The following is a 19,371-nucleotide window of genomic DNA, read 5'->3' as shown; positions in this document are numbered from 1 at the left end:
TTATAAAAAAAAAAAATATCCAAATCTTTGATAATCCCTAGGAGCACCATCAAATCTATCATAACCAAATGGAAAGAACATGGCACAACAGCAAACCTGCCAAGAGATTAAGGCATTAATCTGAGAGACAGCACAGAGACTTAAGGTAACCCCAGAGGAGCTGCAGAGTTCCACAGCAGAGACTGGAGTATCTGTACATAGGACAACAATAAGCTGTATGTTCCACAGAGTTGGGCTTTAGGCTGGATTCACACCTATGCATTTTTAGTGCTTTTTGCATTTGGCAGATTTCTACTACAGTCCATTTAACATGGTTTCCTGTGGAACAAACCTGCAAAATGCAAAAAAGCATTTGTTGGGTTAACTAACAGGCAAATTTGAAAGGAGATTCCAATACCTATAATTTAATAGTCAGTTATTATTAGTTATTATTTCAGATTTTCGGATTTTCGAATTCTCAGATTTTCTAATTTCGGATTTTCTCATTTTCAAATATTCGATCATAAAGAATGACCCGAAAAACGACCCCCCCCCCCAAAAAAAAAGAATGAAACGAAAACTAACAAATTTTTACGGCAGTGTATATGTTTATTTGGCATAAAGTTAAAATCCTTCCTAATGTTAGCATACCAGTGGAAAACCAATGTAAATAGTTAAGAAAAAGGAACACAAAGGGGCGCCAGCTAAGTCCAGCATCAATGGGTTTATTAAGATTAAAAAGCCAGATGCAAACTTACAGATATAAAAATCAAAGAGCTTATCTGCAGCCATGCCACATTGGATGGAAGCCATACACCAGAAGAGCCACTTGTGACAGTGTAATAAATCCATTGATGCTGCACTTAACTGACGCCCCCTTGTGTTCCTTTTTTGTAATTTCAGAGATATGTCCCTGTCTCAGGTGGAGCTGCCTACTGAAGTACAACACTCTTCCTAGTGGATTTTTATGAACTTCTTGTATTTATGGTGGTAGGCCAGATATATCACGTATGGTTAGGAGAAACACTTATGACAAAAGGCCTGGTGGGTCCCATCCTTTCTGAAGGTAGGATTTTCCTCACAGGGGAAGGGGGCCTGGGTCTCAGCAGACTAGTTCTAAAATGCTACAACTACAACCATAACTGATCCATACGTAGTCACTCAAAGCCTTATAAGCAAAGATTCCACAAAAGCAATGTGTTCTGGGGAGCACGAGAACTGTACTTTTGTCAAAAAGCTCAGTGAACTCTGAAGCTCAGCAAAGCACCTGTGTTTCAGTGAAAACAGACTGTGCACTTAGAAGCTGCCGGCCACATTGGCTTCAATCGTTCAGCCAGAAACCCTGCTTAGGAGAGATCAAGTGGTGGAATGCTGCTAGGCATTGAATGTGCATTTAGATATCACTTTCTGCTGTTTAAAGACAGAGATTCCTTACCTTTTCATCAAGGGCTTTGTGATGCTCAAACAGGGACTTCAAAGCCTTTAACACCTCAACCTCACTGGAGACCCCAGCTGGCGATTGTGCCTGTCTCTTTACAACGGTCATCCTCAGAGAACGTTCATGACGTGAAACCAAGCATTCCAAATGCTCCAAAAGCAACTGTAGATATGGAGACAGAAAAAGGATAAGTAAAAGATTATGGGAAAAAAGCCAAAATTCAATCAACCAAAAGTTTCGTTCCTTGGATGACATCCCCACCCAAAGATGTTTGCCTCATCCCTTGATCGCCTAAGTTGAAAACCTTAAGGACCTTTTTTTTTTTTTTTCTTTTTTTTTTTTTTAGAAACAAAGGGGCATTACCTGCTGAATTTTTTAAGTGCAAAGCTTAATCCACATGGAAAAAAGCAAGATACATTACTGCGGCAGAGTTGCTGCATTTGACAAAAGAAATTTTGAGGCAGCAAGCGAAGGAAGTCAGTTAGCTCATAATGCTATCCAGCAAGCCCTGAACTAAAGAAAAAAAAAAAGAAAAATAAAATAAAAGCAAGTTCAAGTAGTTCTTACCAGCCCTCAAAATTTCCACTCGCGTGCACACATTAGGCGAGTGGAAATAAGCTGAGAGTGAGCGTGGAGCAGGGGTTGACTGGGCCGGGAGGCTGCTCTGATGCCATATAAAAAAGGCTGCACCGCTTCTGGCAGAAGCAATCAGCCAGGAAACAGAGAGGGGATCTCTTGCTGTGAAACACCCTTGATCCTGAAATGCCGGCCGCTGTCAAAGTCCTGTCTTCTGGAGCAGCTCATATGATAGACAGCACACTGGTTCAATGCCGGGAAATTGAATCAGTGTGCTGTCTACCATAGGAGCTGATGCAGGAGGTGGGACTTTGCTGACAGTGGCCGGTGTTTCAGATCCAAGCTGTGTCACAGCGGGAGATCCCCCTCTTTGCGTGATCCGGCTGGCTCTCCTCTTGATTCCTCCCTGTAATCCCCATGCAGTAATAGGCTGCATTGATGGGCACCTATGAGGCTGCACAAGAAATTGGATGGACCTGGAGAACCCTGCAGGATTAGCCTATTAAGAGGAAGTACTCTTCTACTGTTGTAGAGGGGGGGGGGATTCAAATCTTAAAGAGGAAGTAAACCCTGATGAGTTTACTTCCTCTTTGATTCCCTGCAAAGGTAAAGCATAATGGACTACTATGCATAGTAGTCCATTATGTGTCACTTACCTGACACAGGAGCCAGCGAAGTCACCGCTGTCCCCTGTAGTCCAGAGCATCCATCTTCTCGGTGGGTCTCGCTGCTCCGCCACTGTCATTCGGCGAAGTCGCGATGATGTCACTCCCACGCATGCGCATGGGAGCCGCCACTTGCGGCATATCGCCGTTGACAGCGGCGCGCTCAGTGTGCCTGCGCTGCTGTCTACGTCGCATGTGCCGTAGACAGCGGTGCCTGTCTTTCGGCAAATATCTCCTAAACTGTGTAGGTTTAGGAGATATTTATTGGACCTACAGGTAAGCCTTAATCTAGGCTGACCTGTAGGTCAAAGTTGGTTGTAAGGGTTTACAACCACTTTAAAGCAAAAAAAAAAAAGAAAATTGTACACACCCAAGCGAGTTACCGATACAAAAATGTATTGTGCATGTATAATGCAAGGTAAAATATCAGCATCATGCACCCAGAATACCCCCCTTCCCCAAACCTCTCCACCCTGCATATCAACCCTAACCTGCTAATACCCTCCCTATACCCATCCAAACTAAAACTCTACTAGGAGAGGTGCAGACTTCTGATGGGAGCTGGTTCAAACCCTCCTCAATAAAGCCCCCCCAATCCCTTCCCATTCACCTGCACAGCTAAACTGTAACTGGCCTGCCTGGGCCCTGATAAGGTTAGCACTACACCTTAGAATCAGTGGGTGAATGAGGTGCTAGGACTCAACCAGAGCTAAGGCTAGTGTCCCATGATGGTCTCACTATCTCAAATCCTATATAATGCTACATAAACCAATATAACGTAATGGTCAAGTGTGTGACTCAAGTCCAGATAGATAATAGTTCTGGGCATGAATTGTCATATGTATATGGGATATCACTGGAAATGGTAGACACAGAAAAAATGGGATAAAAAATCTAGCCTTGTACTCTTGTGTAATCAAGTGAAGGTCTAGGGCAATGTACTGCACTGTGGGGGTAGGAGTCCAACAAAATGGAATTTACTATACCAGCTAGAATATTAATGAGGAGCAATGTAGAAGTGATAGTATCAGACAACATAAGATATCCTTGAGTCCTGGCAGTGTAGTGCTTCATATAAACTCCCTTTGGTGCCTATGGTCCGGCCTGCAAGACAGGGGTGGCCCCATGTATGGGTGGGTAACCTACTCCTCGAATCGGGGGCCCGTCCCCACATCAATATGTTTCGTTTTGCCCACCAGAATGTCGTCAGGATGTACAAGACTACTGTCACGCTACGTCCTGCCCCTTTTAATATATTAAAGTGACCAGTGACTCAAATCATTTGACATCTCACCTAAAGTACACTTGTGAACATCAGGTTCACGGCATCGATTGCACATAATATATATAATAAAAGCTACCTCCCTGTCCCTACAGCTAGAGGACAGGGGAGGCATAGGGAAAAACTGGAAGGACAGAAGAAAGATAAGAAGAACAGGAGGAGGTGCAACAAACACAAAATAAAAACAATAGCCATGGCCACTTGTATTAGTAGCCTTAATTACTATTACTCAATTACTACATATTTATACATTCATATAATATGGACAAGTGTCTGCCCTATCCAAAATAGAGATATAACCATTAAAACAGATACTGTACCAGGAACTGGGAAAAGAGAAATGTTGTGTGCCCAGTGGTCATATCAAGGGATTTGTAGAACTACTTTGTACAAACCTGGGGGGTCGGGAGGAGTAAGTTGGGGCTGAAACAGGGAAAAATTCCAATTTTTCATAGGAAGCATATCATCCTTTGGTCATAATGAATCCAACAAAAAGATACATTTCCCTTATCGTCTTTCAAGACAGCACATGAGAGACTGGCTCCTCCCACCAGGGAACAGGAAACGCCAACTCCACCATGTTTAAAAAGGAGGCCTCCCCACATCTCCTCAGTTTTCGTGTTTCCTCTGGCAGGGGAACATCTTGTAGGAGCCTAGGTCTCTTATGGGCTATCCTGAGAGACTAGGGCTGCCTACCCCATCATACCTTATTTTTTTCTTGCAGGGGGTCTGCTGCTCCCACACTGTGCCACAGGGCGTCCGGTAAGTGGGCTCCTCCAAACACATACTAGACAAGTTACTAGAGTTCAGAGAAGGCCAACTAACTTTAGGGACATAGGGACTTCAATGTCCCAATGATCCCCTCTGCAGACACCTCCTCGGGCAACTCCTCCGTTCCCCCTGCTCACAGAAAACAAATAGCGCAAGCCCATCACAGAGCTCAGTTGATTGACGTGTGGCGACTGCAACACTTGGGAGAATGGGATTATACATTCTACTCCCCACCACATAAGTTGTATACCAGGATAGATCTCTTCATGATACCTCACGACCAGCTACATCTACTGAGTAACAAAATAAATTTAGATACTTGGCCCCAACGATGGACTAACGGATGAGAATTTATCTAAAGCTTGGTTTGGTTTCTTCAATGGATGCAAAGGGAAGTTATTAGACATAATTATAGACATATTAGACATACTTATAGACAGACGGAAGTATAAGTTAGCAAAAATAGAGGAAAATATCAACAAGATAAGGGAAGGTATGGTATACATACATAGATTCCAATGAATATAAAACCAGGGCAGGCAAATTGCAGAAATTTTTGGTCAAAACTGAAGAAAATACCAGAGGGATAAAAAGGATTATCATGCAGGAAAATTGTATAAAAAGCAGGAGGATGAACAGATACCAAGCTCTACTAATACATCCCTCAATGAGGAGGGAGATGCACGGGAAACATAGTGCGAGAACATGAAGAGAAGGTAGGAACCCCTGGTACTAATAAAAAAACAGAAGACAACTCCAATAACAAGATGGTGCACAAAGAGAACGGTTATCATCTAGAACAAACAAGGAATAAATATAACCCTCCCCAACAACGACCCATGGGACAATACACCAGGCCATGGAGGGGGGGGGGGGGTTATAGAGGTAGGGGAAGAGGATATTTTAAGCCGCCCTATGGTCCACACCAATGGCAGGGGGAATGGAGGGATTGGAGGGAACCATACAGACCTCCCATGCCGGTTTTTCAAAAAAGCAGAGGGGGGTGGAATTGGTACCCACAGAAAAATGGGGGGGGGGGGAACAGGTTCCCGGGGGACACTGGTATGATAAGGCCCACCCAAGGGAATGGAATGACAAAAAATGAACAAGGAGGAAAGGGTGTAGAGGGGGGAAAAATAAAGAGAGAGAATTAAGCCAAGGTATCTTTAACCTGACGGATATTGAATTTACGCATGAAGAATTATTAGTTTTGGACAAAGGGATTAAGTATGCACCAGATAGGGCTTTTAATCAGTTTGAGGCTTTTATTGATTTACAGAAATTTATTAGAAAATTCAATTTGAAAAAAACTTTTTTTGGAAAAGGGTGATAAGGACATCCAGCCTAACAACACGATTTACACCCACAGTCAACTAAGCAACAAGTCCACATTGAATCCGAAATCAAATTCAAACCAGTACATTGAAGTGTTTAAAAAAATGGTGGAAAAGGAGATACAAAAGATTGAGCCAGTAAAAAACCAACACAAGGGATAGAATATGGCAGGGCATAAGGAAATTGGAAAAATGCAAAAACATAGTAATTAGAGCAACAGATAAGGGGGGATTGGTAATCCTGACTAAAAAAGATTATGATCTAGAGCTAGAGAGATTGGTAGGGGACATAACCACATATAGGCCATTGAGGGAGAACCCGGTTAAATAATTAAAATTAAGGAATGTTCTTAAATGGGGGTATAGCAGATAGAATATTAACTAAAAAGGAGGCAAGGTACTTAATAACAGATGCTCCTAGAGTACCAATCATATACCAGGTACCAAAAGTACCTAAAAACAAAACTAAACCACCAGGGAGACCCATAATAAGTGGGATAGGTTCAGTATACTCCAGGTTAGGGGAGTATCTGGACACTTTCCTACAACCATTAGCTAGCAAAGGGAAGGCGTTTCAAAAAGACAGTAAGGAAACTATAAAATTATTAGAGGAGATTGAGGTTGGGGACTCCACACTATTGGTGACAAAAGATGTGGAATCACTATACACTAATATCAAACAAACAGACGCCCTATCAGCAGTGGCTTGGACCATGAAACATCATTCTAATTTAAAACTAAAGCAAAGAAGATTCATATTGGAGGGATTGAGGATGGCCATGGGGAACAATTACTTCTGGTTTAACCATAAATACTATGAACAAAACAAAGGAGTAGGCATGGGAAATAAGTATATGCCTAGTGTGGCCAATATTTTCCTGAACAAATGGGAGGACGAGGAGATTTTTGGGAGGGAATGGCCACAGCCAAGGACATACAAACGATTTACTGATGATGACATCTTGACAATATGGGAGGGCAACCAGGAGGAGTTAGATGACTTTGTACAACATATTAGGGCTAATCAGTATGGCATCAAATTTACGGTAAATACACATCACAGTTGTATAAGCTTCCTGGACTTAGAAATATTCAAACATGAAACCCATTTCTACACTAGAAGACACTTCAAAGAAACCGATAGGAATGGGTACATACCCCATAGTAGTGCCATCACCCCCATTGGAAGAGAGCAATCCCAAAAGGGCAGTTTATTAGAATTAGACGTAATTGCAACCTACAGTCAGATTATTATATGCAAACAAACGCTGGTGAATAGATTTGTAAACAAGGGATAAAATAGGAAGGAGCTGGAGAGAACAAGGGAACAAATAGGTTGTAAAAGTAGAGAAACACTATTGAAGAAAAGGAACAAAACTACATTGGAAGGGAATGGATTACCATTTATTATGGGTTTCAACAAACAATATAGGAGTATGGAACAAGTAATCAAGAAACATTGGCCAATTATATGCAGTGACCCCCCTACTAGGCAAAATACTACCCAGGAGGCCTTTATTCGTTTATAGGAGAACAAAAAGATTGAGAGATCGTATTATTAAAAATGTTCCTGACCCCCCCCCCCCCCCCCCCATGAGGATGACTACCTTTTTTTTTTTTTATAAATTCTTTTTATTTGTTTTAAAGAGAAGATTACAGAACAGAGCCTTGGGGCATTCCCCGGCTCGAACAATACAACACAACAGGTAAGGCATAACACCTAAAAAAACTATCAGCCTAACCCAAAGAACATACAATAACCAAACCCCATAGCTTGCTGCTAAAATTGACAGGAGTAATGTAATTCCCAGTAATCAACTTAAGCTTAGTGATGCACTACAGGCAGTCTACAAACAAAGGTCCACAAGTGGGCATCAACCAGACACTTGGGCAGCACAAACGCTACCCCAGACAAGGCTTACCAGAGGAGTTGTCTACTGAATAGATTGGGTTGACAATCCAACAGGGCTGTCTTGCTCCACAACCATTGTCTCAGACTCCAACCAGATATTCCAAACCTTCTGGAACTTCTGAGGGCATCCCGGATGAAATATGCTTCCTTGTACAATGGTACTGCAAGGTTAACTAATGACTTCCATGCACTCAGGGTGAGGGACGCCGTGGGGGCCCTCCACCGGAGCACAACAAGTTTCCTTGCATAGAAGAGCAGCAGCTCCAGTAATGTGCGGACTGCCCGCGAGGGAACCAAAGGGTCCACTAACCCAAGCAGACACATCTCCACCATCTGAGGTATAGGGATCGTTGTCAGCTCAGTAATAAAAGAGTACTCGTGACCAGTAATGTTGCACCATGGGGCAAGCCCAAATCCTATGAATGTACCCCGCCGAATCCGCTCCACAGCGCCAGCACTGTGACGAAGAGTCAGGGTAAATCCTATGAAGTCTATATGGGGTGTAATAAAATGTATGCAGTATTTTAAATTGATTTAGCCGATCTCTTGAGGAGATCAAATGTCTAAAGGGGGAGTCCCTCTCCATCCAGTCCCGGCAGCTCCGCCACCCAAAATTCTGGAAGTTTTTCCAATCCACTTTGAACCGAGGGCTGCAAAGCCTTGTATATTGTGGATAATAGTTTAAGCAGCGTCTCCTGATGCAGAAGCGACTCCATATTAGACTGATATAAGGTTAGGGGCAAACTACTAAACTGAGCCCCATATGCATGGCGAAGCTGCAGGAACCGGAAGAAGTACACATTGGGTAAGTTAAACCTAGATTTAAGCTGGTCAAATGTCAGTAATGCACCATTCTCGCAAATGTGGTGTAGACACCGAACGCCTCTTGACGCCCACACAATTGGATCCGGAATAGAGTAGAATTCAGGTAGGGAGGGATTGAGCCACAATGGAGTATTAGGAGAGAGCACCCGGGGCCCAGCTGGCCGGTAGCCGACCACCCCAGACCACGCCCTCAGCACCGTCCCCATCGAGGCGGTGAGAGGATGCGGAGCTCTAGGGCCCCTAAATAAAACGTTCCGCAGTGCTTCAAATGATCCCACAATTGAGGGCTCCAAGGCAACTGCTGCGTTGGTGGCATCCGAGGTAAGCCAGCCGTGGGCGTGTGTGAGCATCGCGCTATGAAATAGAGAAAAAAATTAGGGCATGCCAGACCCCCCCTGCGTCCAAGGTCTCTGTAGTATGGATAAGCGGAATCGGGGAGGCGTGGTGCCCCACAAGAAACTGGAGATGTGAGAGTTTAGTCGCTGAAAAAGGATTTTGGGTATCCACGTTGGAGAATGGCGCATTATGTATAGGAGAGGGGGAAGCAATTTAATTTTAATAAAATTAATTCGACCTATCAGTGTAAGGGGAAGGTTGGCCCACACTTTAAGCCTATTCTGTGTAGTTTGTAGGATGGGAAGAAGATTAAGTTTACAAAAGTCCTGTACTCTGGGAGAAATGATGATACCAAGATACTTAATTTGTTCCGCCCACTGTAGCGGAAGTGATGGGTCAGCCAGCCTCCCAGCATCCGGGTCCACTGGCAGAATCTGGGACTTGTCCCAGTTTACCTTCAGACCCGACACGGCCGTGAAGCACGACAAAATCTCCAACGCCGCCCGGAGGGACGGGCCGGGATCCCGGAGGAAGAGAAAAATATCGTCAGCGTACAGTGCAACCTTTCCTCCAAGGATCCCACCCGCACCCCCCGAACAGCGTCCGAGGATCGCAGCGCAACCGCCAAGGGTTCCACCATTAAGGAAAAAAGGGCCGGGGACAGAGGACACCCCTGTCGGGTGCCCCTCTCCACCGGAAATGAGGAGGACAGCACACCTCCCAGTTTAATTTGTGCATTTGGTTTCTGGTATAACAGTTGAATCCACTTCCTATAAATGGGGCCAAAGCCATACAACCTAAGTACCACCTCCATGTAGGCCCAGGACACTGAGTCAAATGCCTTTTCAAGGTCCAAGGCCACTAGAACCCTGGTGTCCTGGTCCATAGAAGGGATTTGCAGATGAGTGAAGACTCTACGGATATTGACATCCGTTGACTTCCCTGGCATAAAACCAGTCCGATCTATGTTTACCAAAAATGGAAGGATTCCCATCAGCCTGGTGGCTAACACTTTCGTCAGTATCTTTAAATCATAGTTGAGAAGGGATATAGGACGGTAAGCAGAAGAATAGGAGGCAGCCTTCACCGGCTTATGTACCAGAACTATGTGGGCCTGTGTCATTGAGTTCAGGTAGAGATCCTGTCTCCAAACTAAGGGCATATAACTTATGGAGTCGTGGGACTAGATCATTTTGTACCAGTCACCTGGAAGCCCATCAGGACCCGGCGTTTTTATTAGGTGGTAGGGAGCGGATTGCTGCTTCTATTTCAGTTATTGAAATGTCCGCTTCCAGTAGGGCCACGTCCTCCCTCGTCAAACCCGTCAGAGATAGACCCTGAAGAAAGGAGAGGTGCTCAGGGGACAACTGCGTAGTGGTGGATCTATACAATGAGGAATAATACGTTTGAAATTCATTAAGGATGTCAGCTGGGTTAGAAGTCACGCCCCCGTCGCAGTATGTATCATGGGCACAACGGTTTGAAATTTGGGGTCAGCCACCAGACCGGCCAAAAGCCTCCCATTCTTGTCCCCTGATTCAAGTACCCTGGCTCTGAGTGACCACTCCGAGGAGGTCGTCTCATTAGATAAGTGTAAAGATGGCTCCCTCCGAGCCTGTGCCAGGGAGGAATATGCCCCAGGAGAAGGATCCGATGCAAACTCCCCCTCTGCCATACACACATTGGACTCCAGGTCCTTGGTCTCTGAGGCACAGTCCACCCTGGCAGCCTTTATTGCCGATATGTAATCCCCTCTTATAGTTGCCTTGAAGGCATCCCAGGTGATCTGTGGGGTGGACACATTATCATTACAGTCCCAATACTGAGCAATCTTCCCTCGCATATTATCCTCCACCCGCTCATCCCGCAGCCAGCGAGTCGCTAGTCTCCAGCTACCCCTGCACTCCCTCCTCCAAAGCTGCAGAGTGACCTCCAGGGGGGAATGATCTGAAACTCCCGCTGGCAAGTATGTTGCCGAGGCTACAAATGGAAGCATAGCCGGGGTGCAAAAGGCCAGGTCTATTCTGGAGCCCGAGCGGTGAACCGCAGACAGGTGGGAGAAGCGCCTCTCCTGTGGTTTTTTTCATCTCCAGACCTCTGTGGCCCATTGCTCCAAATATGTATCCGGAAGTCTGGTTGGATTGGAAGTATCCAAAGTCCTATCCAGAATGCCATTAAAATCTCCCGCTATAATAAGTCTCGTGACCATATGAGGAGCCAGCCTGTCATACACCGCGAGAAGCACAGATGTCAAGAAAGGGGGTGGGACATATATGTTCACAACCGCAAACAGCTGGGCTTAAATAGGCAGCAGCAATATGACAAACCGCCCCCCCGGGTCCGAGATAACATGTTCAACCTCGCAATTGAGGGATCTGTTGAGGAGAATGGACACTCCTCTGGCATAACTAGAATATGTGGCATGAAAGGACTGTCTCACCCACCTCCTGCGGAGGGCCAAATGTCTACTGCCTGTCAGATGGGTTTCTTGTAGAAAAAGAATGTGTGGTTTGTGCGTTTGTAAATACTTGAACATAAGTGCTCTCTTGAAACGGCTATTCAGGCCACGCACATTCCATAACATCAATTTAAGCTCCATCTAGTATATATATATAAATAATAGAGTAGCCCATCGGATGAAGGGGGGAGAGCCAATCGCCCTGTCCCCCCACCCTCCGACCCGCCACACCCATGATGACTACCTTTTTTGAACAAAAGGGGTTTTTCCGTTGTAGGAAATGCAAGCCACGTAGGCTTACGAATAAGAAAACATGGAAAACTTAAAATTTTCAAGTTTCAATTACATTCCACCCAGCAGAGATTTAAGGTAAACAAATTGATCACATGTAGTAGTAGGCATGTCACATATGTGATGGAGTGCAGTTGTGGCCTCCAGTACAGTAGGTGCCGCCGATATTGTGTTTCCAGCGCGACAGTATCGCGCTGGTTCCCGGCGACAGGCTCCTCTGACCAGCGCGATCCCGCTGCACTGGCTGCAATAGGAAAATGTCATTTTCCTACAGCAGCCAGAGTGAGGCGATAATGTCGCCTCACTCATGAAGCCTGCATGCCTTCTCGGGGGCATACAAGGCCCTTAGGTCCGGTAGGAATTTTAAGGGGAATCCCCTTCGCTGAAAAAAATGGCGTGGGGACCCCCCAAAATCCATACCGGACCCCTATCCGAGCACGCAGCCCGGCTGGTCAGGACGAGTGAGCGCCCCCCCCCTCCTGAGCCGTACCAGGCTGCGTGCCCTCAACATGGGGGGTGCCTTGTCCCCCCCACCCCGGTTGGTTGTCGGGGTCTGCTGGCGGGGGGCTTATCGGAATCCGGGAGCCCTCTTTAATAAGGGGGCCCCCGGATCCCGGCCCCCCACCCTATGTGAATGAGTATGGGGTACAATGTACCCCTACCCATTCACCTGTGAAAAAAATGTACAAAAAAACACAACACACAAGGGTTAAAATAGTTTATTGCACAGCTCCGGGGGTCTTCCGTCTTCGGGGTCTTCTCGTCGAACTCCTTTTGCTAGCGGAGGAGCCCGGCTTCCTTCTTCGTCGCCGCCCTCTTCTTCCGACTTCGGGGGGCTTGTCCCCCTCTTCGGTTCTTCTTGCCGGGCCACCGCTTCTTCTTCCAGCTCTTTTACTAGCGGTGGCCCGGTCTTCTGTCGCCGTCGCCGCAGCCGCCTTCAGTTCTTTTTCTTCTGCTTCTTCTGGAGATGTTGATTTGACGCTCTCTCCGGCCACAATGCCAGGGACGCGGTGCACGGTGACTTATATAGGGACAAGGGGCGGGGTCACCGGTTGATGTCACATGGTGACCCCGCCCCCTTACGATGTCACAGTCCCTGAGGATGCTGGGACTGTGATTTCATAAGGGGGCGGGGTCACCAAGGGGATTCCCCTTCGCTCAAAATCCTGAGGACGTCATATGACGCCCAGTCAGGATTTAGAACCACTTTGCAGCTGTCATTTGCCTATAGGGCGGGAGGCAAGAGGTTAACATTGGTATGTGTATATGTTCCGCCCCCTTCTCCTTCTCAATACTAGACAATGTTCTAAAAGAAGCGGAGTTGATTGCTCGAGGCCCTATGCTACTACTACTGATTTTAATGTGATGTCGGATGGAGCTCTAGACAGACACGGCAATATTTCTGATTCCCGCCATAACCTGTCTTTTTGGCTGGAGAGCTATGCTCTCACGGATGTGTAGAGACAAAAAAAGAAAAAACCTGGAGTCAGAGAGTATACATGTCACTCTGAGACCCATAAGACACTTTCTAGGATAGACTTGGTGTTATCGTCTATAGACGGACTACCATATGTGTCTACTGTCAGGCATCTCCCTAGAGCTATCTCGGATCACTCACCCATGGAGGTTACATTGGATCTAAAAGCTCCATGGGGACGGAGACAGTGGCAGATGAATACTAACTGGCTCCAAGAGGAATATATTACTATTAAATGTAAACTGGGCATTGATCAGTATTGGAAGGAGAATGGGATGGAAACGCAGATGGCCAATAGCCGATGGCCTTTAAAGCAACCATGAGGGGTATCTTCACCACTGAGACCAGAAATTTCTCTAAAGCTCTCAACTCTGATATGAAAGATGCAGAGACTAATGCCACTGACACTGAGAGAGCATATATACACGAATCAACACCTAGTAGATACACATCTTGGCCGACCCAAACACGACAGTATAGATTACTTCTGACCGAACACACGGCAAAAAAGCAACCACGCCAAGATAGGTCCTTTTTTGAATTCGGAGACAAGAGCGGTTGCCTTCTCTCCATTCTAGCAAAACCACTCAATATCGATAATGAACATTAAAAACACAAACAGTGAAGTGGTAGGGGAATCTCAGGAGATTATAACCACCTTTTTGAACTTCTATGAAACCCTGTACCAGACCCAAACCCAAAACACTGATCAGGAACTAACACGTTATATGCAGGCCTTAACTCTCCCTTCCTTAACCCCGGAGGATAGAGCTGCCCTGGAACTTCCAATATCACTGGAGGAAATAAATGGAGCCATCTCCTCCTTCAGACATGGTAGGTCGCCCGGCCTGGATGGACTCCCGGCGGAGTGGTATCACTTGCATAGGGAGCAGCTGGCTCCAACCCTCCAAAAAGTGTTTATAGCAGCAGAAAAAGAGGGATTACTACCGGATTCCATGAGGGAGGCCTTAATTGTAGTGATCCCCAAACCTGGGAAGGACCCGCAGGTCTGCGAGTCATGCAGGCCGATTTCCCTAATTAACTCGGACATCAAAATACTGGCCAAAATTCTGTCCGGTAGGTTAAAGTCGGTTGTACTTCAGCTAATTAATTCTGATTCAAACAGGGTTTATACCCGGCAGATCTACCCAAATGAACCTGCGTAGACTATATTTCAACCTCCAGATTCAACATGCAAATAAGGGCAAGTGAGTAATAGCATTATTAGACACTAAAGCCCCGTACACACGAGAGGATTTATGTCCGACAGACTTCCGAAGGAGTCCTGCCGGAGTTCTGCCGGATTTCCGACAGAGTTCTGACGGACTTTTCGACTGAGCGGACTTGGCCACACACAATCACACCAAACTCCGACAGATTCGAACGTGATGACGTACGACTGGACTCGAATAAGGAAGTTCATAGCCAGTAGCCAATAGCTGCCCTAGCGTCGGTTTTAGTCCGTCGGAATAGCATACACACGAGCGAATTTTTCGAAGGGACCGGGTCCGGCGGAGTTCCGTCGGAAAAATTTGAAGCATGTTCCATTTTCTAAAGTCCGTCAGACTTTTGCGAATCAAAAGTCTGTTGCAGCCCACACACGATCGAATAGTCTGACGGAATCATTCCGTCGGACTTTGGATGTTGAAAAGTCCGCTCGTGTGTATGCGGCATAAGAAGGCGTTCAACTCTGTGGAATGGAATTACTTATTCTCCCTCTTTGACAAAATGGGTTTTGGACCAAAATGTATCTCTTGGATTAGGCTATTATTTAAAGATCCCCAAGCCTGTATTAGAGAGAATGGTCTCATTTCTAATTTGTTTCAAATCCACAGAGGAACAAGACAGGGGTGCCCCCTGTCTCCTCTGTTCGCCTTAGCCATTGAGCCACTGACAATTAAGCTTAGAAGCAGTGACGCTTTACAGGGGTTTATGGTTGGGGACCTGGAGGAACATGTATCCTTATACACGGATGACATGCTTTTATATTTACAGGACCCTGAATTATCTTTGGCAGTCTCCCTGATTCGGGAGTTCAGAGATTTCTCCGGCTTCCAAATCAATTGGACCAAGTCGGTCCTCTTTCCTCTGGACCCCCAGCCGGACTTAACCCTTCCAGCCCAGTGCCCTCTGGCCATTGTGGAAAAATTCAAATACCTGGGAATTATAGTCCAGTTACCGGTAGATACTTTACTGAAGCTAATCTGTGGCCCATAATAAGAACGTTCAGTGACAGAATACAGAAATGGAAAGACCTCCCACTTACACTCTATGGTAGAGCCGACTTATTTAAAATGATTTTTCTACCTGTGCTCTCCAATGTCCCAAGCTACGTTCCAAAGAAACTGTTTAAACATATAAACTCTTTGCTGACATCCTTTCAATGGGGTAATAAGGTAGCAAGGGTTTCTCTGGAGATACTACAACTTCCAGTTCACAGGGGGGATTGGCAATTCCCGACCTGCGTCTGTACTACCTAGCATTGCAATTAGTATTTATCCACTGGAGAATGTTTCCACAACTAAATAATGCTGTAGTTTCAGTGAAAGCCGCAACGGTAACCTCATATGAAACTTTGTTAAACTTCTTTTTCAGAGGGAAATCTCCCACTGAGGAGAGTAATAAAATACTTAAAACTTCCAAACGGATACTAGGAGTTTGCATAAAACATATACTCGACAGCCCTCTTCACCACTCCCCTAAAGCCCCGTTATGGTTCAACCCCTATCTAAAGGAGTTTTTCTGTTTGGTGGACAGTTTCAGATGGGCCAAATATGAACTCACATACCTACATCAACTGTATGATAATGGAGAATTAAAATCCTTTGTACAGTTGAGAAGGGAACTAAACATTCCGGAGACGTGGGAGTATCAGTTCACTCGATTGAAACACGCAGCTTATGCTCAGTTTGGAACTGGACTGGTACCGCTGGAAAACTCCAAACTAGAAAGATTGCTTGCTGACTCAGACCACACCAAAAGAATATCCACGTATTATAACATGCTCACAGACAGGGTAAACCCTAGGGAACAGAAATTCAGAGATAAATGGATGGAGATTATACCTGAAATGACAGAGGAACAATGGGAAGGAGTTCTTACCTCATACTTACCTACGGTTATCTCTGCCAGGGACAAGCTGATACAACTCAGATACCTACACCAAATGTATTATACCCCTCTAAGATTATATAAAATGGGACGTAGAGATAATCCTACTTGCCATAAATGTCTGACAGAAGTGGGTTCCTTTATACACATGGTCTGGGATTGTGACAGCGCGAGACCGCTATGGTCACAGGTGACCCAGTTTATTGCTGATACGCTAGATATACCGAATATATGTAGTCCGATTCTTGGACTATTGGGGATTATAGAGGATGAAGTTATGAGCAATAATATGAGAATGCTTCTAAGGCTGTTGTTTTATTATGTAAGGAAGTTGATTGCGCTCCATTGGATCAGAAGAGAGCATCTTACACTTAATGACTGGAAAAGCTTAGTTAATGCTAATATTAACATGTACAGAATGACATATGAGACTAGGGGATCAACCAAAAAATGTTATAGAGTATGGGGAAGGTGGATCGCCTCTGAAAATATGGTTTAAAATGTTATCTACTTATATAAGTTATATATTTGACCGGGGTGGCGGTGGAGAGGTCTTGTGGGGGACTGGGCAGCGGCACACAGCACAATCGCTCACGACGGACAGCCCACTTGGAACAAGTCAAGTACTAAATAATGCATACCTTATCTATAAAAATATATGTTTTTTTTTCTCTTGAATGTACTTCTGGTTCAACTGGTTTGGTTTAAACATGTTTAAAAAAAATAGCCGAATGTATAAGAATGAGACATAGGGAGGTAAAATGTCCTTTATTGTATATGTGAACATGGATGTTTTGGCTGCAGCCCAAGCTATGTCTTAACATGAACATTGCATTGTAATCTTAATATGTATGAACGTTTGGCGAATAAAAGAATAAAAGAAAAAAAAAAGAAAAAAAAAAAGAGCCTCAATGGCAAGTGGAGTGTCACACAGCTGCAGCGGAATCGAGTGCTTCGATACAAAGGCAGCACCAATGAACAGGTCTGAAGTCCCAGAGTCGATTAGAGCCTGTATCTCGATAGACGACTCAGCCCAGAAAGAGTGCCCGAAACCAGGGGCATATCCTTCTGGATAACTGGGGATGAAATGCCACCTAAGGTCTGTCTGTGACAGGACCTCAAGGTTCGGGCGTTCCCTGGATGGGTAGACAAGGCTTAAATAAGTGACCTGCCTGGCTACAATAAAGGCACAATCTCTCCTTCCTCCTAAAGGTTCTCTCATCCACATAGAGACGTGTGAAGACCAAGTGCATGGGTTCAACTTCACTGACCAACTCTGTACCAGGAGACATGGGAGGTGAGGGAAGCACAGGTGGGACTGCAAAGCTCGGAGGCAAACGTACAGGAGACTTCCGCAAGCGCTCCTTAAAAGAGTCTTTCTCTGGGTCAGGAGTCATTGAGGATGGCAAACGTGATTAACTTCTCCAGCTCAGTGAGTATATCTCGGGCTGCTATCTCATCCTTGACGGAATCCGAGAGATTATGAGAAAAAGCAGCCACAAGGGCCTCACTGATCCAAGCAACCTCTGCTGCCAGAGTACGGAATTCAATAGCGTAGTCGGCAACATGAATCACTTGGCAGCAGAAACGGAGCGTGCATCAAGGTCAAATACCCTTTTAAAGGAAGCCACAAACTCAGGGTAACTCAAGACAACCATTTTTTGTGTCTCCCATAGAGGGTTTGCCCAGGCCAAGGCTCTCTCAGAAAGCAAAGATATCACAAAACCTACTTTGCTTCTGTCCATGGGAAGCGCCTGGGGCAGCATCTCAAAGTATATCTCATCCTGGTTGAGAAACCCTCTGCATTGAACTGGATCACCCCCAAATCGCTGTGGAAGTGTAGCGGAACCAGACATACCTCTTGTAGAGGCAATACTCGAGGTGGGTGCCTGCACAGAGATTGGCGCAGCAGCAGGGATTGCCTGCAACTCAGGTTGTACCGGAGCAGCCCCAGTGGGAGATTCCAGGTGAGCCGTGAGACTCAGGAGCATTTGTAACGCTATGGCAAACTGATCCATGCGGTGATCTTGCTCATCCAGTCTGGAAAAAATATTACCAACAAGTGGATTGACTGTATCTTCTGAATTCATGGCCTTCACCTACTGTCAAAAACCATGAAATCTGACCTAGACAGAAGTACACTTAAATCACACTCATTTAATAATAAAAGTAAAAAGAACAAATGTAGTCAAAACATAGCCAAAGTTCAGTAACCGGAATACATCGTCAGCCAAGCCAGGAATCAGGGATCAAAATAGTGTAACAGCAAGCAGGATCTGTAGCCTGAAGGGACATCAGAAAAGCCAGTCTTTAGGCTGGGTTCACACTGCTGCAGTGTTTGAGATCGGATGTGATTCGCACCACACTGCAGTGCAAATCACATCCGATCTCTGTGCGATGCGAGTTCAGATAGTATGGCTGAATTCGCATCGCATCCAGGCCAAACTCGCACAGGACCCTTTTTTTGGTCCGCAGCAGAATCGGATCGCATGGGTGTTCACACCATGCGATCCGATTCCTGTCCGAGTTTGCAGATCACACTGCGATATGCAAACTGATCTGGGGGTGTCATTAACGTTTCACTGACACCCCCAGCAGTTCGCATAGGGCAGTGTGAACTGCCGCCGGGAGGCATGAGATGCGGGAACCCGCAGCGGATTCGCAGCGTTCCCGCATCGCTGTAGTGTGAACCCAGCCTTAAACAGGAACGCAGGAGTTCATTGTGATATGACCAGGGCAAAGGCAGGGCTCCTCTGGACTGGACGGCTTAAGTAGGCAGAACTGATGTGCAGATCAACAACAGCTGGGTAACTGTGGAGAGAGATGGGAGCTGGCAATTAGCCAACAGCTAAGTGGGCGGCTCAGAGAAGGAAGGGCTGAGCCCAGCCCTGGTAGAGAGAATCATATTGGATATTT

The 19,371-nt window shown here is 45.7% G+C and overlaps 1 protein-coding gene across 2 annotated transcripts in view; it reads right to left on the bottom strand.

Moving 5' to 3' along the window:
• The window catches only part of PPFIA3 (PPFI scaffold protein A3), a gene marked incomplete at its 3' end in the record, with an annotated part of 942,579 nt that overhangs the window by 492,397 nt on the left and 430,811 nt on the right, over nt 1-19,371 (bottom strand). For both annotated transcript variants that reach the window (XM_077467171.1, XM_077467170.1), the window contains 1 exon segment: nt 1,415-1,579. In XM_077467171.1, coding sequence (XP_077323297.1) covers nt 1,415-1,579 — 165 coding nt within the window.

Source organism: Lithobates pipiens, unplaced genomic scaffold (assembly GCF_037356315.1).
Source record: "Lithobates pipiens isolate NorthernLeopardFrog02 unplaced genomic scaffold, aLitPip1_a1.2 Scaffold_48, whole genome shotgun sequence".
NCBI lineage: Eukaryota > Metazoa > Chordata > Amphibia > Anura > Ranidae > Lithobates > Lithobates pipiens.
The sequence above is the reverse complement of the archived record's forward strand: the minus strand, read 5'-3'. Positions and strand labels throughout refer to the sequence as shown.